The 27,252-nt window shown below is 45.8% G+C and overlaps 2 protein-coding genes across 3 annotated transcripts in view; both read right to left on the reverse strand.

The window, feature by feature from the left end:
- Positions 1-555: 555 nt before the first annotated feature.
- LOC125443064 (zinc finger protein 252-like) lies at positions 556-13,606 on the reverse strand. Of its 2 annotated transcripts, none has more exons than XM_048514939.1 (6): positions 13,428-13,606; positions 12,478-12,579; positions 7,481-7,692; positions 6,352-6,478; positions 5,399-5,512; positions 556-4,135 (listed from the first exon to the last, which is right to left on the reverse strand). In XM_048514939.1, the coding sequence occupies exons 3-6, from the start codon at positions 7,508-7,510 to the stop codon at positions 2,643-2,645; spliced, it is 1,764 nt and encodes a 587-aa protein (XP_048370896.1). In that variant the 5' UTR covers positions 7,511-7,692; positions 12,478-12,579; positions 13,428-13,606; the 3' UTR covers positions 556-2,642. The 2 variants fall into 2 exon arrangements, with proteins under 2 accessions (XP_048370896.1, XP_048370895.1); XM_048514938.1 differs by having other exon boundaries at positions 12,899-13,606.
- A 1,354-nt stretch (positions 13,607-14,960) lies between these two features.
- Positions 14,961-27,252, reverse strand: part of OSBP2 (oxysterol binding protein 2) — a 128,252-nt gene continuing 115,960 nt past the window's right edge. Inside the window, exons 10-14 of the mRNA XM_048513920.1 lie at positions 26,166-26,269; positions 24,196-24,291; positions 23,082-23,269; positions 22,095-22,315; positions 14,961-20,570 (exon numbers count right to left, since the gene is read on the reverse strand). Of these exons, the coding sequence (XP_048369877.1) occupies positions 20,428-20,570; positions 22,095-22,315; positions 23,082-23,269; positions 24,196-24,291; positions 26,166-26,269 (752 nt within the window). The 3' untranslated portion in view covers positions 14,961-20,427. The remainder of the gene's footprint in view (positions 20,571-22,094; positions 22,316-23,081; positions 23,270-24,195; positions 24,292-26,165; positions 26,270-27,252) is intronic.

The raw sequence follows: 27,252 nt of genomic DNA on the forward strand, positions 1-27,252 counted from the left end.
GCCATTGAGGCCGGTTCCTCCTCTCCCTCAAGCCCCCACTGCACATGAATGGAGCCATCGCCGCCATGCCTGGTGGGCTGGATAAATGCCTTCAGAGGGCCACATTTGGCCCCCGGGCCGTAGTTTGGGGACCCCTGATTTGTAGTGAGGCATCAGGAATGAAGTTAAGCATCCAGGAGGAAAAAAAAGGCCCTTGGCAAGCAGAGTGACAGTCTCAGGGTTGTATCTGCCATTCTAGGGCAGGGTTGTATCTGCCATTCTAGGGCATTAAAATGACTAGAAGTCAGATCTGAGTCATAAGGCTCAGCTCACAAAAAAGGCTCAGGAATAAGTCCTATTTAAAACCGATCTATGTGATCAGTCCTCTCTGCAAAAGGGCTTAGTAGACACCCTTGGGAAAGAAAAGCACTTTCTTATGACCTGTAAAATGGACATACCGTGTTTCCCCAAATATAAGACAGTGTCTTATATTAATTTTTGCTCCCAAAGATGCGCTATGTCTTATTTTCCGGGGATGTCTTATATTTCTGTATTCTGTTCGTCAGGCATGCTTCCAAACAAAAACTTTGCTACGTCTTACTTTTGGGGGATGCCTTATATTTCGCACTTCAGCAAAACCTCTACTACGTCTTATTTTCCAGGGATGTCTTATATTTGGGGAAACAGGGTAGTAACAGTGCCTATTTTCTTAGCATCCTTCTGCAGGCAAATGAGATATGGAAATATTGTTTTCCAGTGGTCCAGCAGATTAGAATCTAAACAAAGGATTGCCCAGAGAAAAAAGGGGCATGTGCTTACGAAGATATACCTTGAACTTCACATAAAATAGGGTTGGCAACCTTTTTTTTTTCCCTTGCAGGGCTCCTGGGTTTATACCAGCTGCATGATGGACAGAAATTCAGCAAGTGATGTTTTTCTCAGCCCAAGGATGCAGGGATGTAGAAGTTGCTCTTGCTGCATTTCTGCTTGTCACATGGCCAAGGGGGAGAGAAAGCATGGACAGGCCTATAAAAGCCACAATTAATGCTACATTGGTTCCCCCATCCCACTTTACGCAGTTCATTTTTTCTTTCACAATTAAAAAATTGCATATTTCATGACAAGTTATCCAAACACAATTAAACATTAAAATACTCATTTACGTAAGAAAATAGCAGTCTCGATGCATTGGTGGATTTCACGGAAATCTGTGATAGCCATCGTTGATTGTGAGTACATTAACAGTGCCAGAGTTCAGTCCAGGCTACTAGTCCCTCATTGGTGTGCAGTAGGGCAGAATTTGGGCTCGTTAGCAAATTTTGGGATGCTGCGCACAAAGAGGATCGAGCTGCCTGTACCAAGGGAGAGAAACTCCCACCACTTGGAAAAGCCTCCTGTCATCAAGCTCAAAGGAAGGCAGTACCCCCCCCCCAGTGATTAATTTTGGGGGGAGTTATTTAAGGAAGGAGTGTGGGAGGTTCCCTAATAAAGCCCAGGGACATTCTCCACTGTCTGCATCACTGAAATGAAGCTCCTGGCCCCATTTCCATTCATTTTAGTGGGACTTGTGTAGAAGAATAATCCTGGTGAACTGTACTATGAGAGGTGGTGATGGCGTTTGGATCTGTGCTTCTAGAACCGAGTTATCCCCGAGCAGCCTTGGCAATACTCCCCAGGAAAGATTCCTCTGTGCCAGCACTTAGAGGGGAACCTGGATGAAGGAAGGGTATTCCAGCCCCTTTCGATTCTCTCCAATGGCACTTAGTCAAAACACGAGAGTTCAGGTTGATGCACAAGTCTCTGATCTGGCAAAACGTCATGACACAACACAACAGCAAAGACCGAACTGAGACTGAAGACATCTCTAGGCACAGTTCTCTTGGCTGCAGCTGTGATGCAGAGATGAGTGGCTGCTCATGCACACTGTGCTTTGGAAACTGTCATGTGCAAAATACTCAAGCGGTCCATTGGGCTAGTCAAGAGCGCCCTCTACAGGTTCAATTTCACCTTCCTTGCAGTGCTTGGAGTTGGAACCCACATCTGGATCAGAAGGCAAGTGCATGCAAGGTTGGAGGGTGAAATATGAAAAGGGGGGGCAGGACTAATGTGTAGGGAACCTGTACTATAGAATAACAAAACGGTACTTCTGGGAACTAACTGGTAATGCCACTCTCACAGAAGACCCTCCTGGGGTCTTGCATATAAGGAAGGGGAAAACACAGTTAATCTGATTAGAGGTGGGGATGAATAAAATGCAAGGTGGAGGGGTTTATGAACATGATCTTCTGTCTAGCTTTGAGCTTCACAAAGAACCTCTACCCCAGCTAAACAGGGAAGAAAACAAAGGGATTCTACCCCTTCTCCAGATGTAAAAAAAAATATATGGCACATGCCCCAAAATAGGGACTGCCTTGCTGGATCAGGCAATACTTCTGACTGCCACAGGACTCTGCCTTAACAACTGCGAGCCAGATACTCCTGGAGCAAAATCTCAGGGCTTTAGTAGTTGCTCTGTAGTTGGTCTCCCACCAATAGTGTCCAGGGGTGGACTGCCTCCACGATCCACGTGGAATTGAAATCCAAAGTGCTTTCTTCAGCTTCTCACTCCTGCAACTCATTGGCCAGAGGGAGGGAGCCCCGAATGAAGCGACATCTACGAGATCTCACATTTGAGGCTCCCAAATATTGGGTTCCCTGGCTGGGTCTTTCTCTGGCTTGGGCCCCTGCAGGTTTAGTAAGAGAAGTGCCCCCACGGAAACGGTTTTCAGGCTGACCACACTCACCTCCTCTGGTGTGACGGGCACGCCGGAGCTTTGCAAGCAGGGGGCCCATCCTGCTGTATTCTCTCCAGGCTCACTCTTCAATGTGTGGATTCGCTGGTGTTTGATCAGGTTGGCACTCTGGCCAAAGGTTTTATCACAGTGAGAACATTTGAAAGGCCCCTCGCCCAGGTGGATCCGCCGATGCCTGATCAGGGTCGAGCCCCGGCGGAAGGTTTTATCGCAGTGTGGGCACTGGTAGGGCTTTTCCCCATCATGCAGCCGCTGGTGGCGCATATACTCCTGCCTGCAAGTGAAGGTGGAGTCACATGAAGCGCAAGGGTAGGGCTGTTCCCCTGTGTGGATTCTCTGGTGCCAGATAAATTCTTGCTTGTACCGAAAGCTCTTATCGCAGCCTGGACACTTGTAGATTTTCTCTCCGGCGTGGCTCCTCTGGTGCCAGGTGAATTCCTGCTTGAAACGGAAGCTTTTCTCGCACTCGGTACACTTGTAAGGCCGGTCTCCAACGTGGGCTCTCTGGTGCCACATGAACTCCTGCTTGAACCGGAAGCTCTTCTCGCATTCGGCGCATTTGTACGGCCGTTCCACGGAGTGGGTTTTCAGGTGCCACGTCAGCTCCTGCTTGAAACGGAAGTTCTTCTCACACGTGCCACATTTGTGGGGCCACTCTGCGGTGTGGGTCCGCTGGTGCCACATGAGCTCCTGCTTGTGCCTGAAGACCTTTTCGCACTCGTTGCACTTGTAGATCTTCTCTCCAGCATGTGCTTTCTGGTGCCACGTGTACTCGTGCACATACCGGAAGCTCTTGTCGCACTTCCCACACTTGTAAGGCCGTTCCTCTTTGGGGACTCTCTGACGGATGTTAAGCACTGAGCAGTGCATGCACGTGCAGGGCTGCTTTCCTACGTGGCTCTGTTGGTCTGCAGAGGCAGGAGAGCTTTTCCTATTGCTGCTCTCGCACTCGGGACAAACTTGCGTTGCTTCACCTGTGGGTACCACTGCGGGGACACTCTGAGCGGAACGGGCAGGAAAGCATTTCTGGCACTGGGTGCAGATCAGCAGCATCTCCTCATGGGTACTGGCCTGAGGAACAGCCATGGGCACAGGCCAGAAGGCATCCACAGCCACACCAGAATGCCCTGCATCAAACTCCAAGGGTGTTGGCTGCTTGCCTGCCACAGGGCCATTTGGCCAGGTGAGTTCAGTGTGCCAGGGGGGCAGGGCAGCCACCCCAGTGATAGCAGAATGACTGAGCCAGGTGGGAAGTTCATTATTCACACTCCCCACAGATGCCTCTGGATGCACTTGATGCCACAGCACCCGCTTGAGATTTTCCTGGAGACAAGAGTCCTCCTTTACCAGTACCTGGGTACCTGCTGCAACACAGAAAACGGAATGCAAATGTTATGTCTCAGCAATACAGAACCAGGCAGATCACAACAGAGCATCCACTTAGATGTCCATCACTTAGTGATGTGCTTGGCTTCTATCCCAAGCATGGAGAGGCCCCTATTTGACAACAGGGCCTTTCCCTGGTTGGCACCCTCCCTTTAGGCCTCTAAGTTCTATCCCTCCAAGCTAGCAATGCCCTTCTGCTGCGTGGAATTTTAATACCAAATTTTAATGTTTTTTTTTCTGCTTACAGTTTTCCCATGCCCTTTGATCTTGTTGTTTTTAACTTTCACGTTATCAAGATTCATGCTAGATTTATCAAAAGTTGGATAAACAAGCAAAAATAATTATAAAGTAAATTGCACAGTGTAATAATAGTGACAATGATTTTAATGCAAATAATTGCAACATAAAAATTAGCCAGAGGTAGCAGGCTAAAAGCATCACCAACTACTAAATGCTCTCAAAGAGAGGCCAGCCTTGCATTCAAGGTAACAGAGGGACATTATAGAACCTTCCCTGAAAAGCTGTTGCATAAATTTGGAGTAATTGCAAGTTTTCTCTACCCCCAGTCAAATGCTGGGAATACAGAATGTGGAATATTCCCCCAGTACAATCGCACAGAGCAGACTAGGATTTCCTTCTTGGTTCAGATTGGCGTTGAGTGCCTGAACTAAGCTGGCCCTCCCCACTTTATTTCTTTATTTTATTAAATTTATATCCCCGTAAGGCTCAGGGCAGGTTACAACATAAAAATAAACAATCAATAAAATCATTAGAATAACAATACAAATATCAAAACAATAAACTCCCATGCCCAATAAATAGATTCAGATGGCTGTAGATAATACAATCCCCAATCACCGCCCTACTCATCCCACTTTGACCCAGAAGATTAAAAGCCTGACCTCTGCATCTAATGTTGCTTCTTGTTTACTACCCATAGGAAGTAAATGTTTGGGGAAGATGGAGTTTCACAGGGTAGCTGCATGGCATAGGTGGCAATTTCATGTGGCCACAATACTGTGTGAGTGCAAAGTGCCACGTGAAGAGTTCTTTTGCCCTGGCTGTTTAAATGGAGCGTTGATTACTTGTTTCCAAATCTTGCCACTTTGCACTGATTTCTACCTCCTAGTGTAGTCCTCTGCCCCATCAACAACACTCCCTGCAAAATTCTGGCCGGGGGCTTGGATTACCCTGCTGGTTCAATTTGTCTGCTTAGGAAGGCTCCTTGCTGTGCAACTTACATGACAAGTCCTGGCTTGGACTCTCGTGTGCCTTCAGGTCCTGGAGTCTCCCAACACACGGCTCTCCACCCTGCTCAATTCGCTGGATGATGTCAGGCTTGGAGGCAGCAAGACCTGGTGGGGGAAACAGTGAACAACCCGGCAGTAATTTCTTAACACACACACAACTCTGCAATGGTCAAGCGCCATGTGTTAAGTGTCACACGGTGACCCAATGAATCAAAGTGCTCCAAAACTTCATTAACTGCCTTGCTCAGGTCTTGCAAACTGAGGGGCGTGGCTCCCTTGATACCGTCACTGCATCTCATGTCGGAACTTCCTCTTTTCCTACTACCTTCAGCCTTTCTTAGAATTACCGTCTTCTCCAGGGACTCCTGGCTTCCCAGCAGAGTCCTGAGCAGTTCCTTCCCTGTGTCTTCCCCCACTTCATCCAACCTGTTGCTTCTTGCTGTTGGGAGACCTGAATGTGTCTGGAACTCTCCTTTGCTTCCAGCTAAGAAAACTCAGTTTGCTTTTTCACCTGACTCAACTGTGCATTTTGGAGTGCTCTTTAAAGCAGGGTCAAGGAAGTATGTGCAATGCCACCGGCCCAAACATGGCTGGGCCAAGGTACTCTGTCACCCCAAGCCAGGGATACCTTCTTATGCTGCCACCAGCCGAGTCTAAGTCTCTGTGGCAACACTACAGGGGCTTGGCTCAGACCTGGATTGCAGAATCTCTCGCGTAGGCCCTGCTGGGCAGCCACACCCTCTCTCTCTGTGCTGCTCCAAGCAGTTTCTTGGGCGGCTTGGCCAGAGACGGGCCCCCACTGGGAACTTCAGTTAGTCTCCTTGAATCTTTTTGGTCTTCCCACACAATTCCTGACAGGGTTTGACTGCACTCTGCATTCTGGATGGAGCCTCCCCCATTCATTGAGGGACTCCGAGAAGCAAGACATTGAACTGGAGAGCTACCTAATGAAAGCAGAGTCTCGTAGTTGTCCTGCATGACATCCTTGTAAAGCTGCTTCTGCCAGTTGGCCAGCTCCCCCCACTCCTTTGGGGAAAAGTAGATGGCGACTTCTTCGAAAGTCACAGGAGCCTGAAAGAACAAGGAAAGCAACGCCGGTCAACCCTTGGAGATGCCAGCCTGTGCGCACTGGTTTTGGAGCGAAATTCCTGCGAAATTCCACAGGGGCTTAATTGTCAGCAAACCCCTGTGGGGTCAGACTGTAAGCATAATGCGTGAGCTAGGGGGCAGTTGATACATCCCATGGTATTTGTGCCAAGTAAAAGAAAGAAGAGAGAGAAGGCAATGGAAGACTATCCTTGGAGAAGACAAATGCACAAACCTCACTCTGTGGGGGTTATTGGCTGACAGTGGCATACCGGGCCTAAATGCATCTGGGGGAATGACCAGCTCCCGCCCCCCCCATGCCCCACTTACGGAAGCCAGCAGGGAGGCCGGGGCTTGGGGGGGCAGTTTAGACAGCCCCACCCCCTCGCCCTCCCTTAAGGCCTGGAATGTTCTTGAATTGTCAGCCGACAGTGGCGTACCACTAATGGGGACATGGGATACCCCATTAGTGGTATGCCACTGTCAGTTGACAATGCAAAAACATCCCAGGCCTTAAAGCCACCCCTCCCGCTAAGCAAGGGCAAGCAATTGATTCAAGGGAAAGATCTGGGGCACAGTCAAGGGCAACAGGAGATATGCAGAGGTGATCCATGGGACACAATCTGCCAGACTGTTCCCCTATGCAGGCCTCACTGAAACCGCAGGAACAGACTGACATGGAAGCTGCCATTCCTCTCCAAGGGGCTTGTGTCAAAAGACAGCGGCCGTTCTCACATAACCCAGAACTGAGTCTGGACAAAGCAAGTAGATCTCAGGCTTAAACCCCAGATTACATTAAACCCAATCTGCTGGAATACACATTGCAAGCTTCTTGGGGCAGAGCCCCATCTCTTTTTTATTTGCATAACCTGACAAGCCCTGCATGCTATTGGCACTGTAGAAATTATGTATGAGAACACAGCAGCTGTCACAGAGGAGTTAATGATGCTTCTGCAAAAATGCCCATTGAGCACAAGATCCTCCTACCCAAAGGGCAGACCCAGGGGCTCCAGCCATGCCTCAAGCCAAGGATCTTCTGAACGGACCGATGAAGGCTTGGTGGTTTTGCCAGCCACGGAAAGGGTGGTGGAGGCCGTGGGGTCAGCGCTGCTGCTGCTTTCCTCTTTGCACTCGCCCTTTGGCAGGCAGTGATTTCGTAGCAGGTGCCAAGAAGACCACACTGACTGCAGATCTATCACCTGCCAAGGAGAAGGAAGAAAGGAGAGAAGAAAGGCAGAGGGGGGAGTCGTGTTTAGCACCAGGCAGGATTGCCAATCCCAAGTTTCAAAACTGAAAGGGACTTTGAATAAATTTGCATGTACCTTATGCAAATCATCCCTCTGCTTCAGGGAGAGAGAAAAATAACGCTCATTTGCATCAAGCAAATGCAAATAGGCCTCTGTTCTAGTCTGTGTTTTCCCCTTGGAAACTAGCAGCCCCTTGTATTGTCGAGGGCTTTCACGGCCAGAATCGACTGGCTGTTGTGGGGTTTCCAAGCTGAGTGGCTGTGGTCTGGTAGTTTTAGCTTCTAATGTTTTGCCCCTCAGACCATGGTCACACAGCCCAGAAGACCCACAACAGTCAAACTCATTGTTTGCATGGAAGAGCAGCTGCAGTGGGGAGATGGTTTTTGGGACCGTCCCCGGTTGAGTCCTTGTTCTTCTCTTCCTCCCAGTGGAATGTCAGGGACTCCACCCCAGCCAAGGAACCAGTCCCAGACCTTGGAATGTCAGGAGAATTCACACATCAGGGGTGCCCAGCAGGACATATGGGATCAAATGTCCCCAGATGGTGGCCATTTAGTCACATGGGGGCAGAAAATGCGTGAGCTAGGAAGGACACCCCTCCTCCTCCGCCCCCCCGGGTCAAAAATTTTTATTTCCACTGTGTGGCATGGACCATTGCTGGGGAGGCGGAAAACTCAGATTTTGCACCAGGCTACATTTTCCCTAGATGTGCCTCTGTCACATATGCATGACTTTTGCTCAGCAATGGCCTCAGTTGTATCTGCGAACAAGGACACAGCTTTCCTATTCCCTCAAACCTCACCCTTTCCCAACAGAGTTCACTGGACTTCAGCTTGAACACCCGATGGGCCCTGCCATAAGTCATCTGCGACCTGGTATTTTCCACCACCACCTCTTGCTCCTTCAACATCAGCGGATGGTTTTTGCTGCTCTGTCACCTTCTAGTAGCCAAGGCTGATCTGCGGGCAGAAGGACCAGCTGGGAAGACTAGCAGATGCCTTTGTGTCTTTTCCCAGTGTGGATGAGGAGAAAACAGATTTTGACTCAAATTAGATCAATTCTTCTTACACGTCTTTGGAAAAAGCCTCAGCTCTGGGAAAAACGCTTAAACAGTTGCCTCCTGCAGCAGCCCTCTCCACAGCCGGGCCCTGGTGTCCAGCTCATTCATGCAAATTTTATGCAAACAGCATGAGCAATGTGCAGATCAAACATGCAAATGAGTGCCAGCCCTTGGGCTTCCCAGTATGTTTCCATGGCGGCCCTCTGTGCTGAGCACACCGGCCATCAATGCTCCATGTGATGCGGTGGGCCTCCAAAAGAGGCACCATTCAGATGAGAAAGCCAAGGTCAGACAGACGGCACTTGGACAGGTGCACATGCCACAATTGGAACTGTGCCCCCTTCTCGCTTCTTTGCTTGCCATACATTCAGAAGCACAACCCCAGCAGCTGTTTGAATTAGTACAGTCCTCATTTGGGGTAAAGTGGAGAAGGGCTCTTCTCGACCTGTGAGTGTGCCAGCAAAGGGCACAGTAACACAATCAGAGTCTCTGTTTGGGTAGGTGAAATCAGCATCTTTGAGTAACAATTCTGGGTTAGCCACTCTGCATCTGGACTGAGAAACCTGTCCTCCTTCTTTCCTGGGTCTGGGCTATACCACTTCATACAGCAGGGGGGGCATATCTTATCTTAGAAATATATTATTTTCATCTAGAAAACTAGCATGTCAGGGACATTTTTTTTTCAGTGTAATGCAACATTTCATTGTGAGCCTGCTCCATCTGGATGAAATCCAGGAACACCTCCATGCAATTGTATCTTGCATTATGATGCAAGGGCTAGATGGTTTGCAGTTGCAAAGTCGAGAACAAACTGCTTCCCACAGTGGCACAGGGAGAGAGCTGAAGGGAAGGTTGAGAGATACACTAGCCAGGAAGTGCTCGATTCCATTGCCTTCCTGGTTGTCTCTTCAGGGAGCCCTGCATTCAACTGGTATTGCCTGTGTGAATGTGAAACCCCACCCGAAATTAATTCCTCCCCTTGCAAGTGCATCTACCCTCCCCTCATTTACAAACACCATGGTCTTCATACACAATCACAGCAAATTGGAAACTCATCCACAGGACTGCTTCTCACACCACAAAGCTGTCTGGAACTGCCATTTCATCCATTTCCCTTTGTCCTGGACTGTCCCACACAGAACTGGAACCAGAACTATTTGAAACCTGCCAGCCAGACTCTTTCCCTCTCCCGCATCTCAGCCTCCTTACCTCATCCATTTTAAACAGGCACACACATAAATGAGCTGATGTATGCAAATGGACACTGCTTTCTCTCTCTCTGGACAAAATGGCAATCCTGGGTCTTAAACAATAAGCCATTTTTAAACCATGAATACATTTAAATGAATTAACAAATGCAAATAAGTCATGGCTGGGATTTTCCCCCCTTCCTGTTCACGGTAAGGTGGCAAAGCTAGCTAGAGGTATTTAGAAGCGCAATACAGCAACATATTCAGCACGTATAAACCATTGTAAGGGAACCAAAAACTACAGTTTCCATGACTAGCCACTTGAAAGTCATGGTGTGAATAAAAGCTTTATGGAAAGGCTGAAAGCTCTGCATACGGTGGCATCGGTCTTTATCATATTTATTAAAGCACTAAAAGAACAAGGACATTGTTTCCTAATCACAGATATAATTTTAGAGGGTCATTGGTTTTATTCCAGCATGAACTTTGATGGGCAAGAGTTCAGAGATGTTTATGTTGGAATAAATCTTGTTAGTCTTTAAAGTGCCAGTACAGAGTCTTAGCAATCTTTATACCCAAAAAGGAAGGCTAGTAATATCAGTCCCACTTTCCAGAGTAGAAGGATGACTGAAGGCTGTCCTAAGACTACCCACAATGCACTCCTTTAAAAAAAGCTGCATCCTCCTAAATCCATCAAAGTCAATAGTCTTAGAAGGATGTAGATCTGTTTAGTGCTGCACTGCCTGTGGCAAGAGCTAAACTGGGGCGTGGCTGCACACACTCTCAGCTGTTACATTATCTAGTGTTTATAGCTATTTGTCAAAGGTTTCTCTATGAAATTCACTCATAAGCCAGCATTTGAACCCAGAACTCAGCACTACATTCTAGGCCACTCTGTTTTTGATAACGATCGGTATGTTTACGTTAATGCAAGTGCATTTAATAAGAAACCCTTTAATTCTACCTTAGATGTATGAGGGAGATTTTCCTCTGGATATTTTATGCACTACCATTCTAACCGTCCCAACAAGTAAATAGGTGCAATTAGATCTCACCCTTTAAGGATCAGGTACATTGATTCACTGGTCACTTCCTGGAGTCCTCCTTGTATCATTCCCATCAAAAGTAGAATATCTGCTTTGCATGCAAAAAGTCCCAGCATCTCTAGTTTATAAATGGATCAGGTGATGTGAAAGACTTGGAAAGCCACTGCCAGTCAGAGTGTACAGTACTGACTTCGATAGACCAATGGGTCGACTCAGTAGAAGGCTGCTTGGTGGGTTCCTGTTCTTTTCCATGTTCTTTTCCCACCTGCCTAAGTAATATCTATTCAGTTCATTCTAGTCCCAAAGATTAAACTGTGACTGAAGGCTGTTGCAAATGGGAGAGGCCACTTAAGTTTTCCATTGAGAAAACGAGAGGGAGGCTGCTAAAGAGAACAACTTTCAAAGCATTATGAGCAGCCTCCAGAGATTTGAATTTTTCTCCTCCCCCTATGATGACAGAACTCAAACTCCTCCAAAGGTACATCAGTCCAAATGAAAGATTGAAAGGATCTTTCTTGACAACACATTTCATCATCTTAGGTCATAGGAAGCACTGGGGGCCAGTTGCTTAGATGGCTTTAAAAGGGAACGGATGGAAGGCCTGTCAAAGGCTATTAATGACACGAATCCCCCCATGTTCAGATGCAGTGTACCTCTAAGTGCCAGTCCAGATGGACCTTGAATGTAATCCAGCATACTTCTTCAAGTATTGTCTTAAAAAGTATTGCTTTACTACCATCTGATCCCCTGAAGATGCCAGTCACAGATGCAGGCAAAATGTCAGGAGAAAACGCTACTGGAACACAGCCATACAGCCCGGAAACCACACCACACCCCAGTGATTCTGGCCGTGAAAGCCTTGGACAATATATTGTCTCAAAAGTTTAATACAAAAAGGCTACCTCGAGGATCAGCCCTACAACAATACACAAACATGTAAATTTCATTTTGCAAATGCATTTTTATCTCACTCAGCCTCCAGAGAACCATCTACAAAGTTTCTCCACATGTTATCTTCACAATAATCTTGAGTGGTAGTTCAGGGCTGAGAAATGGCCCAAGGTCATGAAAAAGAGGGAGAACTGGGTGAGGATTTGAATCCAACTCTCCTGATCCAACATACTAACAACTACACCACAACAGAGATGTAAAATCTAAAAACCTGTTAAATCAAAGAAGTTATGAACTTTCCCAGTCTCAGTCTCTGTACCAGTGGAGTGATAGCTGCATTTTGTTTACTTGTTTGTTGTAGAAGCAGTTGAAAGATTGTACATATTTTATGCAAAGGGACTTTTTAAAAAAGGCAGGAATAACAGATCCTCACCCATTTCTATCCCGACATCAGTCTGGTGAGATTAGCCCGACACAACCTAACCTAGAAAGTTAGGCAGAGTAAAAAGACTTCTGCTAAGGCTGGGCTGTCAGTGGACCCTGTACTTACCCACAAGTATTTCCATTGTGCAAAAGCCCTTGCAAAGATCGGGACCGTTGCGGCTTGGAATCTTCAAAACAGCTGTTTCCTCTCTCGTCCCTTTTCGTCTCCCTGCAAAACAGCAGTGGCGGGAATGGTTACGCACGTTGTCCGCGGATCCCGGATCCCAGGGCCCTTTAAGGGTAGCAATTGAAAAACCCAACAAAACCGAGGATCGGACAGCTCCTCCCCAGTTCCGAGTGAAAAGGCTCCGGGGTGGTTCAGCAAATAGCATTAACGCTGTCGGCTCCGGCCGCTGCAACCGGAGGGAAGGAGATGCGCACACCGCCGCCAGGCGGCCGCCCCCGGTCTCCCAGGACTCCGGTTCTGCTCCAGCAGCAAAAAGCCAGTTCCGATCCCGGTGCGAACAAAAGAGGGTTGAATCTCCTACACTGTTGAATGGCACGGTCCACCGTAGTTGCGGCTCCCCAAGCCCTTGCATCTGCGCACTGGCTTTACTCCCAGGCAAGCGGGTGCTTCAGAAACGCTCTTTCCCGGACCAGTCCTCAATTGCAAATCAATGGATTTCTGCACTTCGCCGGGTATTTGGCAACGTGTGAAAGATCGGGCACGACCCACAGAGCAGGGTTGCTTGTTCGGAGTAAATATTCACAGCTGGCGTTGCTCGGCTGCAATGCTGCGCCCGCTGACCTGCAAGTAAACCTCACGGCGGACAGTGGGGCTTGAAGCAGGTTTAGAGTGAACATTGCAACTAGGGATCAACTCTGATTTATTTATTTTATCATATGTATATGCCGCGCTCCCCCTTGCAGGCTCAGAGAGGCTTCCAACATTTAAAATACAATCACAACTTGATGGTTCTTCTTCTTTCTCTTTTTGCTATAGTTTATTTTAAAAAATCACGACCAGCACCGATTGCCTAGCCGTAGTAGGACGCGTGGTTTGCTCCCATTAGTTACCTGTATGTATTGCACGAAAACACAATGTTGCAGTGATTAAGGGGATCTGGATTCGATGGAATTCCCCTTGATGAATCACAAGCCACCTGCTGCTACTGGACAGGAGGCCCAACGTTCACAAGCAAGCGGTGTAATCCTTACTATGCAGTGAGGCTTCCTCCATTCTGCATTTATGGTAATAATCCAGCACCGCATTTTTACAGCATGCAACCCAGAACCGGAAGTGAAGACTGCGCGCGACGCTTGTCTCCCCTTTATTTCGCAAAGCAGCTTGCTAGCTGCGGCCTCACGTTTGATCCATCCTCCTGGTTTTCTCTTTCACTCAGGTGGTGACGCCAGTTCATGACATCATAGACCAGGGGGAAGAGTCCGCCTGTTCTCCGTTAACCTCTTCACTGGCGGAGCTCATTCACTCCAGTCAATAATCGTTTTCTCAGTCAGTGTTTCTTGGGGAATGAATGGGCCTGGGGGACTCCTTCCTGCAATTTAAAGATTTGCCTTGGAGATTTCTCAAGGGGTTTCCTCGACTCTGCAGGTTTCTGGTGATCATCCTTTGTCCCTAGGATTGCCAACCGCCAGGTGGCACCTGGAGAGCTCCCGGAATTACAACTGATATTTAGATGGTCAAGATTAGTTCACCTGGAGAAAATGGCTGCTTTGGATGGGTAGACTATGATATTATTATAACATACCATTCTGAGGTTCATTCCGCTCCAAACCCCGCCCTCCACCCCTACATCTCCAGGTATTTTCCAACCCTTAGGGTTGCCAACTTTTCAGTCAGCACTTGCTCCTGCTGTCTTTAATGTAAACGTGATATCTACTGTTTTCTTCACTCAAAGTGCTGTTAAGGCATGGCTATTTGGTGTGACTGAGTCCAGTTTGTGAAGAAGGATCATTCACACCAGAGATGCACCCGACAAACATAGAGATTGCACACAGTAAAAAGCTATAAATCTACCACCCATCTACCTAAATCTCAGTGTCCTAATTAACTGTGAGAGTGCCTTACAGATGACATTAAAACATTCTATAAAAGTTGTGAGAAAAAAATATAAAACTGTTGAACAAAATTGTATCTACAAATGTAGTGTTGTGCCCTTATTATTTTGCTCATCCCCTTCACTTTTTCTTCCTTCCCTCCCTGTACATCTAAACTGGGACAATCATAATAATAACTAATGTATAGTAATGGAAAACATTTGTTTAAAATCTGCAGCAGTAGTGATCATGCATTTACATGCTGACAAATAATAAAAAAACCTTGTCTTTAAAAAACAGAATTTCCCCATTGGAGAAAGGTCCTGAATCCCAGTTCCTCCTCCAATTGCAGCAGGGGTGTCCAACTCTAGCCCTCCAGATGTTCATGGACGACGATTCCCATCTGGCAGGGGCTGATGAGAATCATAGTCCATGAACATCTGGAAGGCCAGAGTTGGACACCCTTGAATTATAGCTTTATTGTAGCACCTTCACCCCCACTCCCAAGTAGCTTCCCATGCTTGGACAGAAGTGACAGATACCAGCATTGTGTAAGTTTAAAACTCCTGAATCCAAGTTTTTATTACTGTGTAAGCAAAGAGGGATCACTCACAACAATATCTGTTCAAAAGTATTACATTCAACAGCATTAACAGTAAGGTGACGTTAAAATCACCTAGTGGGAAAAATAGAAAGGCTACAAGTCACAGATCTCGTTAAGTGTTGTCATAACCGGGAACTCTGTAAGAGGCTGTTGGCTGAAATGGCTGCTTTGCTGAGCAGTCTCTCCCCCCGCCCCTGCCCCCCTCCCCCATTGCCACAAAAATGTCATCTCTCGGCAGCCTGCTCATGTGAAGAATGTAAAGGCAAGAAGGGTGGCTGGGCGTGGTATTTCTACCTCTTTTCTAGCTACTGGAGTGATCATCCTGCTAGAGAAAAGCACAGAAGCCCCCTCCCCCCACAAATTACTAAATACAACAGAAGTGATCTGAAATTTTCTGCAAGATTCAGCTCTCTTGCCTACAAAGCGTATTGTTGACACTTCTCCCCATTTTTTCCCCTTGGGATCAACTGATTAGCCAAGTGCATTCTACATTTGAAAAAAAACCACAGACTATTAAGAAGAGGCTTTTTTAGAGCTCTCTTCAAATCACCCTTCCATTTGTATAGGTTTTGGGATCAGCTTTGGCTCTCTGTATGTTCAGAAACACTGTGCTTTTCCCAGCTGGAAGAATATTTGGATTTGGGTGGGAGAGGCCTGAACCCTGGCCCTCTACTTTCCTGCAACACTGCATAGTCAGGGTGCCAACACTTAACAAGTATAATTTTTCATTTTTTCACCTTCATTCAAACAGTAACCAGATTCCTGTTATCACTGAATCCAAGGGATTTTTTGTGGGGGGGGATGGGTGGTCCCCAAATTCTTTGCTAACACTCATGTGGTCATTGAAGCACACAAAATAAGGCATTAGACTGAGCTGTGTTACTCAGGTTGTTGCACGAACGCTGAGTCAGCATTGAAAGTGAAAACAAACAAAACAATATAAACTCCTGAATCTGTTACGTCATTACACTGAACAGAAAGAGGACAGTGTCTTCTGGTAGCTCAGCATCTATATGATAGGTCATCTTGGGAAGAAGGATCCTCAATGCCTTGAGGGATCACACAGGAGGCCAGTGGTGTACTGGGCCAAAATGGTGCCCGGGGGCATGACTGCCTCCCTGCGCCTCCCCCCCAGCTCCCACCCCATGCCCCACTTATGGGATCCAGCAGGGAGGCCAGGGGAGGGTGGGGCTCACGAGGTTGCTCGGGTGCATGCTGTGCATGCCCGGTGCCCCCTTCCATGTGACGAAATGGTATACGCCCAGGGACATGAGATACCCCATGTCCCCTTTAGCAGTACGCCACTTCAGGATGCAGCCCAGGAGACTGAATTCTGTTGGCTCAGTGTTTTTACATTGTGAGAGGTTGACAATTAAAAAAAATTATTTTGCTTGCGGCTTCAAGGGTGAGGCAGCTGGGCAAAAACCTTGCTCATGGGGAAGCAACTTCTCACGATGCAACTGAACTAGTTCAGTTCTGCAGGTCATTCCCATGCCTGAAGATGATGTAGAGGATTGTCTGGATGATTTAAAAAAAAAAAGCTGTGTGTACATTTCAGAACCATGTATGCAAACTCCAGCTATAGACACCAAGAAAGCTGAAGGAGATCTGATGAAACCAGAGGCAACCATTATGTAGACACTCTGTCTCTTGATCTACAATGATCTCTGGCCAGTTTTTTAAGCACTACATAATTGCCTATCTCAGTGGGATTGGGAAAAAAATTCATATGGGACTGTAATGGCTCTAGGCCTTCATTGTAACACAGGTCCATTTAGACAGGTTCAATTGTTATTTGGGTTTTGCATTCACTTATAGTGTTCTTTTTTGCCTTAGAATTTGCATATTTTTTGCTTTGTGGTCATTTCGGGGGAAAAAAGAAATGCCAACATTTCTTGTTTAGAAATAATCAGAAAGCAAAATTATGCACATTTATTTATGTATGTATTTATATATCAAAACTTACACACACACACAAATGCGAGTATGCCCATCATGGGGAAGAATGGTTGTGTTTCCAGACTCCATAGTTCAGGGAATTGTCTCCACATTTTGACCATCTCCCTCCATTCAAAAACTCCGTCTCATCCAAATTTAACCCCTCCCAATTCACTTGTAGCACAACTGTTGCTCCCATGTATTGATCATTTGTTAAAACAGTATCCAATCAGACACAAGATTCCAGCTTTGGATTATCAGGTCATTTCATTTTACAGAGAATCATTCTCCCTTGTAGAAAAAAGAAATCAAGAAAACACCATGTTGGCCTGGCAGGTCACAGTATTCTGTGGACTTCAGCAGTACTTCAGCTTTCAAACATTTCAGCGTTTCCTTTTTAAAATAAGACAATACATACTTTTTTTTAAGATACAGGAGTGATGGAAACAACTGAGAAGAGGCACCCTGGAAGTGGGACCTTATGTTTTTCAAGTACAAAACAGGAGCGACGTTGCTTTGAATGCTACTGTCTGGCTCAATGTAGTCTTCACATACTAGAAATGTGTTTCCCTTCAGAAAGGAATTAATTTCGTCTAGCTAGCTGAACACCTTGGAACACAGTCCGCCGGCAGCATCTTCAGCGGAAACCCCAACGGAATCAAACGGGCTTGTGAAAGAGCAAGAACACAGTAAGACCTGTCCAATTCAACAGGGCTTCTCAGCGGGCTGGACTTCAAATCAACGAAGGCTTTCACAGCCGGATTCAACTGGGTGCGGTGGGTTTTCCGGGCTGTGTTCTACCAGACCACGGCCACTCAGCCCGGAAAACCCACCGCACCCAGTTTAACTAAATCGTTTCATCCTGCAGCTTAGGAGCAATGGTTAACAAAAACCAAACCATTAAAAAAAAAACCCACGTCAGCAGGAGGAGTTCTCTTGCACGAGCCCTGCTGAGATGAATGGAAACTGTGAGAATGCTCCCAAAAGCACTTTCATGCACAGTTCCTATTCAATTCTCACAGCCTCCTGTAAGAAAACTGCTCAACCGGACTGTGCCCTTAAACCTGGAGAGTCACTACTCTTTATATTGTTTTAAAAAGAGAGAGCACGCCTATCCTGAAAAAGGAATCAAAACTTACCGTACACATAGTATAAAAAAAATTCAGACAGATGCTTTCCTGTCTTCATTATTTTTTTCCTCTAGTTTATGTACCATATAAATTTAAACAAAATAATTTTATATATATGTATATTTTATATATGTATTTATAAATTAGACGCAAATAAATAAAAGATTAAAGGGTACACTGAAATCAGTGATGTCAGCACACTGACATTCAATCACTTATTGTTATATTGTACGGGTTATATTTTGTAAATATGTATATATATTGCAAGTGCGGTGTATGTGTGGGTACACACACGTATACACATGGTGTAACTCATAGTTCGTAGGGGTGCTGTGAGGAATGGGCTGTTTGAAGGCCCTAGACAGACTGGCTAACCCTTTTGCATTGGGGGTGGGGAGACACAGGGCGGTTCCTCTTCCCCAAGCTCTGAAGAGAAGTATTGCTGATTTCTGTCATCATGGGTAGGACACGCCGTGAGATTTTTAGCTGTCTACCACAATGGTATTATCTCAAGTCAGAGAAGATCAGGGCAGCATTCCATGGCTGAAAGGACATTAGATGGAGCATACCCCAAGCACCGGTGAGTCATTGGTACGTCAGCCACATTTTGAAAAGGAACATGCAATGCAGAGTTCCTTCTCCCAGGCTAGCATTATGATCTGTTGGCCAGGGCTGAAGCCACTGAGTTCCCTTGCAGTTCTGGTCAGAGAACTGCTAACAGGAAAACAAGGAAGGATGTATCAGTAGTAGATGATTTAGAGAGCACGGCATGGCAGCACCTTGGCCATGCCTGAGTGACGAAGAAGAGGTGGAAAGGGTGGTCTTGGGAACCTGAACTCTCTCATGTGAATCATCCTATGTGTGGACATGGCTAACTTGGAGACTGCTTTCCTAGCAAAACCTGAATGATAGTTGTTTTTAGGTGTTCATGGAAGCAGTGGTGTCACCACAGTCAGTATTTGCAACATCCACTAGTTCATATGGGTCCCCCCCCACCCCAATAAGCATGGCATCGAAGGAAGTGTGCACCCCTACACATCTCAATTCTGGCTGCACAGCCATTCACTGTGACTTGACCATGCATCACCTTTGCACTGCAGTTCACTGTGACTGTTGGCTGTTGAACACCAGGGTGTGTGAGTGAGATGCTGCTGCAACAGTGACAATGGGAAATTACAGACCTTACAGTGGCTGGCAAGGAAAGGAGGCAGGTAGTGCTAAACATCCAGACTGTAGGAGTGTGCCTAAAGCGACTCTGCTTGTGTTTGCCCAACTTCTATATGGAGATTTCTACAAATAGCAAAAAAGGGTACTGAGGTATGCCAGAGTTCATTGCAGCTCACTTCCACTGTTCTATTCAATGAGAAAGAAAGAATCACACTTTAGTTCCCCTTCCACTAAAGGGCACACAGCTTGGGGCTGCAAAGAACACTGTGTGCGGCACTGGCAGTCAACTTACAGGGTGTTTTTAAAATCTCTGCTACAGAGGAAGAAAGCTGTAAGGAGCCTGCTCTAACTTGTTTTGAGGTAAGCCAGAAATAAGGTTTGCTGCCCCATCTCTGATACAGAACCAAAACAAAAGGCTGTAACCCTGTCCGTAACACAAAACTGTCTTTTCAGAGAAAATGGATTATAAACAAAAACACTGCTTGTTTAGCAGGCTCTGGATCAGAGTACGTCAAAAGCACAGAAGGAACTCCACCAACCCGTCAAGGACGCTCCTCCACCCTTACTCAAAGAAACAGCTGCAAGTAGCACCGCAGATATCGTTTTCTCTCTCTAGAATTCAAAGAGGGAACAGAGCACAGAGCTGCCCACATTCTTAGAAGAGGAACCTGAATCATCAATAGATTTTTTAAAAAATGAATTTAAGATTCACCCACACAGAAAAAAAGAAAATCCAAACAGAGAGTGAAAACATACATCATTCCCCCACAACGCGTGCATCTTTGGAAGTCAGAGCCTTGGCTAATAAAACCGAGCCTTCAAAAATATAAGGAGACTGCAACTCCCGACGCAGCAATAAAGAGGTCAGGCTCAGAAAGGAAACCAATCTAATCACCTCCTCGCTCCGAACTGATAGCTAAAAAAAGTCACTTAAAAAAAATCAATGCCGTTTTATTAGTGCATAAAAATAGGTCTGGAATCCCTGTTTTGTTTTTGTCTTTTTTTGTTTCTGTCTTTAATTTTTTTCCTTTTAAATATCTAAACTCTGTGTCTTCTTGAAATGTGTGTGTTGCCAGAGAGCTGCTTCTGCCTGGAGTGCTTCAACTGCTGGCTTCTGGATCCTGCAAAAAGATGGGGAGGTCCCTTCTGGCAAGCGCCAGCCCAAGGGGTGGGAGGAGGCTCAGAAGATGTCGGGGCACATACTCCAGTCCTGCTTCTCCCGGGCTTCCCAGTATCCGCCTTTGTAAACGCAGATCAGCTCTCCTGTTGCAGGGTCTACCTTTCTCTCAAACCAAAGGGGGATGTAGCCTTCATAGTCCTTGCCTATAAAGAAAGAAAGCACAAGCAAAAGCTGCACTTTACACCGGCTTTCCCACATGGGTTTTTCCATTAGTTATGGCCGCACACTGCTTTGGTTTATCCTTGATTTATATGCACATTTTTGGGCCTCAGTTTTCACTTCAGTTTTTCTGGTTTTTCCATGTGATTTTTCTGGTTCTTTGGAGACCACTTTTACCCTGATTTTTTTCTGGAAGCCAGTTTTGAGTTGGCTCTTTTGCTGTGCGTAATGTTTGTCGGTTTTCTTTGTCCCACCCATCCACACCCACCTCCAGCTTTGTCAATGATTGGGTTGTTGTGGTCAAACCACTCCCTCTTCTCCCCTCCCACCCTAAAGACAAATTGTTTTTGTTTTTTCGTTTTAAAAAATGGAACAGCAATCATTTTTTTCAATGTCATTAAAATGCCATTATATCTCTAAAACACTGTAAATAGGCTTAGCTGGTCCTCTGATTTCCCAGCTTTCATTGAAAAAGTAAGTCTCTAGTTCTTTCCCTCATGGAGTCATGCCTTCTGCCTTATATCTCTGCAAGGGAAGGCACTAGAGACTAAGGCCCCTTCTGCACACGCAAAATAATGCATTTTCAAACCACTTTCACAACTTATTGTCGAAGGCTTTCACGGCCGGAATCACTTGGGTGCTGTGTGGTTTCCGGGCTGTATGGCCGTGTTCTAGCAGCATTCTCTCCTGATGTTTCGCCTGCGTCTGTGGCTGGCATCTTCAGAGGATCCTCTGAAGATGCCAGCCACAGACGCAGGCGAAACATCAGGAGAGAATGCTGCTAGAACATGGCCATACAGCCCAGAAACCACACAGCAACCACTTTCACAACTGTTTGCAAGTGGATTTTGCTATTCTGCACAGCTTCAAAGAGCACTGAAAGCAGTTTGAAAGTGCATTATTCTGCATGTGCAGAATGAGCCTTACTTTTTTTACAACAACAAAGGCTAGGAACTGACTAAGTCTATTGTTGCGTTGCTCTAGAAATATCTTACTATTTTAGTGTTATTTAAAAGGGGGGCTGTGTTGCCACCTATGATGACAACACTCTCCCTTGAAAATCCTCATTATTGAAGGCACGTGCAGAAGAACATAAACTGAGGGAGGGTAGACATGCAGAAGATACGTGCTCAAAGTGATTCCAATGCTTGTGGAGAAATTGCCAAGAAAATCACAAGCAAGCTGTGTGGAAAAGCCTACACAACAATACAATAAAGAATGAAACTGCCACCGTGGGTTCTGGAGGTAAGGAACTCCTTCCAATTCTACCATCACACACTAGCTGGAAGTTTGGTTTTACTGAATTTCACACCCGACTTAACTGCTTTGATTAACAGAGCCGTACAGCAGGCTCAGTGGCATTGGCCTGTAATGGTGGCACTGAACGCTGTTCATCAGCTCTGCTGGACATGGCTTGCTTTCCTCTGTAACCAGATGGCCAGTGGGTCACCAAACTTTCCAGCAGGCTACTTTCTGCTGAATCACTCCAGCTACACTTTGGTGCCTACCTTCTTCCAGGGCCACTGCCGCCGCTGCCTCCCGTTGGCGTCGAACAGCCCTCTGCTTCTCTTCCAGCCTCTGTTTCTCCGTGTTGGCTTCATCCCACTTGCCGTTCTCCATGAGCCGCTGGTCAGGCCTCAGCCGGCTGTCTGTGGGGGCTATCCCGTCCTCCACCTCATTGAGGGTCAAAGCCAGGGTGGAGAAGCAGTACATGTTTTCAGCATTCTCCCTGAAGGAGGACAATCAACACTTGATGTGAGCGGGAGAGGGTGCCTGCAGGGCGCAACCCCTGCCATGCCTTCCTCAATCTTTTCACAGTTGCTTTTTAAAAGTCCCAAGTTCCTGGAGAAGTGCTGCCACTTGGGATACATGGGTCAATGCTCTGACTTGCAATTGGGCAACATCATTTTTTAAAAATAATGTTTTATTAATTTTCTGCACACATATATAAACAGAACAGAAAAGCAAAAGACCAAAATAAAAACCATAAAACAATGAAAACAGCAGTAGAATGGATCTTAATATTCCATAACATATAAACATAATACACTTTTTTTGAAAGAGCCTTCTATCCCTTTTTTCCCATCTAACATTCTGCTCTTTGATAATTGAACTAGCACCCACTGGTATAATTCAATTTAACAATTACTTATTTACTATTAACGAATGTAAGTTTTTAATTCAACCACATACTTAAAATATACTTCCTACTTCTCCTCAAACTCAGACTTTGGCTTTCTGTTTACAAGATTTGCCAGTCTGGCCACTGTAGCATATTCTTTTACTTTATCCTCCCAAATTTCTATGTTTGGGCATCTTTCAGTTTTCCAACTGGATGCCATTGTTACTATGGCAGCCGGACCAACTTCAACATTCAATTGCACCAATCACAGCAGGCATAGCAATGTTTAACCCACATTTTCCCCTACCTCTGAAACACAAGCCACATCTAAGAGGCTTGACACCATCCAATTCCACCCCAGGGTGAAACTTACGGAAGAGGGTACTTCTTCCACAGGGTCCTGGGGGACAGCGTCTGGTAGACTGTTTTCGGCAGTTTGCCCTCCACACTGCTGCTACCCAAACTGCTCTGCACTATTTTGGAACATTCCATCTTTTCGTCCCATGTGCCAGACATAACATAGTGAGCCTTGCCTTCTGCATCCATGACAACACCTGTCACCTGTTCAGATGGGTTGAGCAAGAGGTGGGAGGAGAGAGAAGGAGGAAATAGCTTTGGCTCTGGTTGCTTGAAATTGACGCAGTCCAGCTATACAATGGCATAGTTCTGCATTTAATTGGGAGAGACTTAAACATGTGTTTAACCCTTCTGTGAGGAGTTAGAATCATTTAACTTCAGCTAGATTACGCCCATGAGCATTTGAGCTCAACAGTAGAACTCTCTCAATGCAATAACCCTGCTCCACTACTAAAGTAATTTGCGTATAGGAATAAGGTGATGCATACGTTCTATCACATCAACCAAAACTAGGAGATCACAGAGGGGGAGGCGATAGTCACTCATCTACCATCTGGCAATAGCTTTAGCAACTCAGCCCCCATATTGCGAGGCTGAAGGCAAAGGCCTGACGTGGATGGCCCAGACTAGCCCAGTCTTGTCAGATCTTGGAAACGAAGCAGGGTTTGCCCTGGCTAGTACTTGGATGAGAGACCAACCGAGGACGTCCAGGGTCGCTATGCAGAGGCAGACAATGGCAAACCATCTCAGTTCATCTCCTGCCTTGAAAACTCTACAGGGTCACCCTGAATTGGCAGTGACTTTACAGCACTTTCCACCACAAAAGACAAAACCTATTCTTGGGTACTATTTGGCACTCTGTGTGGCTACTTTTGCTTTAACTATTGTTGGAGTTTGGATGAAGTAGCTAAAGCTTTAGAGGGGAAAAATCAGAATCATAGGTACAGCAATTTTTTGTTGTCCTATTTGAACTGTGCTGTTGAGTGAGCCAACTCAAGCAGGCCTCTGGACAGGCAGCCATATACTTTTTCTCAATTAACAAAATAAAAAGTAAATGCAGCAGTTGATACACTGCTCGGCTTTGGAAACAGCAGATTAAGATGATAGCATGTTTCTGAGAAAATGCCTACCTTTCGAGGAACATCCCTGGAGAAATAGCTGTAGGGGGAAAATTTCAGCTGGCATTTGTCTTTTGACTTGTAGTTGATGATTTCTATGTCACCAGACTGAAGAGGAAAATTGTAGAGAGATTTATTTTAGAGTTCTCCACGCCTACACCATCAGGGACACAGACCCTTCCCCCGCCCCCAAAGGCATGAGCAAACACTCGGAGCTTGATATGGGTACCAGAGGATGGCTCCCTATCTTGCCTGACTAATCGGGTCACAATGATCTATGCTATGCTAATCTGGCCACATGGATCTAGGATAGACTACTGCAATACACTCTACATGGGCTTGCCTGTAATGACAACTTAGAAACTCTAGCTGGTTCAGAATGCCACCAACTCATTTATTATCAGTAGCAAGGTGGAGTTATGAATATTGCACCTGTTCAGCCATCATTCTGTTGGTTACTGATTCGTTTCTGGGTTAGATTCAACATGCTGGTCATTACCTACAAAGGCATTCATGGCCTGGGACCCACATATCTGCAGGACCACCTCTCTTGACATGCTCTGCCGAAACAGCTTCGCTCATCTGAGCAAAGGCTTCTGAAGGTGTCACCCTGCAAAGGGGTAAGAACAACAGCTGTCTGTACCCGAGCCTTCGCTGCTGTGACTTCCACCTTGTGGAACAGCCAGAACAGTCAGGAAGGCTTTCATATCACTATTGTTCCACACAGTGAATAAAACGGAACTTTTCTGGATAACCTTTTTATAAAGGGAACAGGGATGTAGATTTAATGACTTGGGAAAATTTTAGGTAGTTTTTTTCCCCTTCCTCTCATATCATGTTGCTAATTGGATGAGTCCTGCTGCTTTTATTTCACTGAATTCTGTGTAAATCAGTTTGATTGATTCATTCATTGCTTATCTCTATCCTGAGACATAGTTGCCTAAGGATGGAATGCCTGATGATGACTCACTGCCAGCCAATCGCCACATGTTCCATCAGGGTCTGGCTTTCCATTCCCCTGCTGGCTTTCCCCCCCCCCCGTCCCACACACCACAAAAACCAGTCTAGAGCCCGTTGTACTGTTTAGCACAACAGGCTCTACTGTTAGTTGTTTTATAATTCTGTCATCTGTCTTGCATCTCAACAAGAAAGGACAACAATAGATGAAGTAAACAAACATCTCAACCGTGCCAAGCTTTAAAACATGCTCCATTTAGCAATGTTACTATCGGCTAGCAGAAGAGAAATGAAGCACTTTTAAAATGCTTACATCACATTTTAAAACTGAAGCCAACACACTCCTTCCAACTAAAAGCAGCCCAGCATTTGGAGCCTCTTCCTGTTTTCATTAAAATCTAATAACTTCTATAAAAGCTAAAGTTGCCTACCAGTGATGCAGCTCCTTTAAAAGTGAAATATCAGCAATCATACTAAGCAAAAAACTCACAGACTTAGATACTTTTTAATTTTTACACGGATCCTTAAAACATACTATCATACAAGAATCCCCTTAATTCACCAGTTCCTGCATCAAACTTCTTCCTCATTTTCTTTGCAGTTACTGTTATGAGTCTGCCTAGAAATACTGATTTAATTGCTTATCTTACACAACAAGAATTCTAATTTTAGAGGTATTGTTATAAACCCAGACCTGGGATGGCCACACTGTGTGCATCTGAAAGGGAATTACAGTCAAGCCAGGCTTTCTAGTTGTACATATCTACTGTAATATGCATATCTGGTAACGAACCTGAACTTTACATTTAATGTCTACAAGCATAATGAGGCCCCATAAAATTCATTAGGTTGTGGGTGAAGAAACTACTATATTATGTAAACTTCTCCCAATTCTCAAAACAGTCTGGGCTCCTATCACTACTGTCAGAACACTTCAATCTCTGTTACTACTTCCCTGCCCTATGATAATTGTTCAATCACTAAAGAATTCAAGGATAGCTCTTGCTTCGCTGCTGAGAACTGACCTGGTCAATCCAGAGTTTGCCCACAATGATGTTGTGAACTGTCGAGGTCACCTTTCTCCAGATGTAGTGGTTGCCACTGGAGTGGAATTCCAGGTGGATTGCACCTAGAGGGAAGGGGAGAGAGGTCTGCTTCTAGGACCGAGGCATGGCTTGTCCAATCAACATCCTGTTAACCCACAAGAATATGGATGACGCCTGAGTGGCAAATGGAAATTTCTACCATGTGTGCTACAAAGAGACACTAACCCTTTATCCTACCACACATCATCAAGACCCGTAGATCAGTGGTGGGATCCAAAAGTAACAGGTTCCCTTGCCAGCCCCCCCTCAGCAAAGGGGGCAGAGGCGTACCTAGGCAAACCTGAGCCCTGGGCAAAACCTGAGTTGGATGCCCCCCCACCCCATGGGCAGCCACTCCACCACAACCCCCAAAAATTTTTTTGCACCAGGGCATTTCTAAATCATCATCACATTATAGAAAATGCCCCAACTCTCACAAATCTGAATACAGCAATGGTGAAACACATAGGTTCTTTGTTAGAGACTGGTGAGATAAAAGGTACGAAAGGCTGAGAATCAATGAACTGCAGTACCTGACAGGGATTAACCCAGTTCAGAGAGTTACATTATTAGTCGCAATTGCTATATGGAACCTTCATGTTCAAAGGCAGTATGCCACTCGGGGAGGCGAGGGCGTGGAGATGGAAAAGCAGACCCAATTAGTAACCCCCTCTTGGCACACACAAATAATTAGTAACCCACTTTCGGGAACTGGTGAGAACCTGCTGGATCCCACCTCTGCCGTAGATGGTATATCTGTGCTCTATGAATCTGTCTAATCCTATTTTAGATGCTGCCACTGCAACTTATAATAATGAATTCCTGTCCATTTCTATTAAAAAAATCCTCACTATCCAATCTTTCCATACTGTTCAAAAAGGTAGATGTGCCAATTACATCCCCATTCTCCTTACTTACTTTTGATCCATACTAAAGAAACACCGTGGCAGAGGCTAACTTTCCTGTGCTTTGACAAACAACATCGTCTACACCATGTACTAAATGAAACATTATTTTTTAATTGCTC

The sequence above is a fragment of the Sphaerodactylus townsendi genome, linkage group LG13 (genome assembly GCF_021028975.2).
Source record: "Sphaerodactylus townsendi isolate TG3544 linkage group LG13, MPM_Stown_v2.3, whole genome shotgun sequence".
Classification (NCBI taxonomy): domain Eukaryota; kingdom Metazoa; phylum Chordata; class Lepidosauria; order Squamata; family Sphaerodactylidae; genus Sphaerodactylus; species Sphaerodactylus townsendi.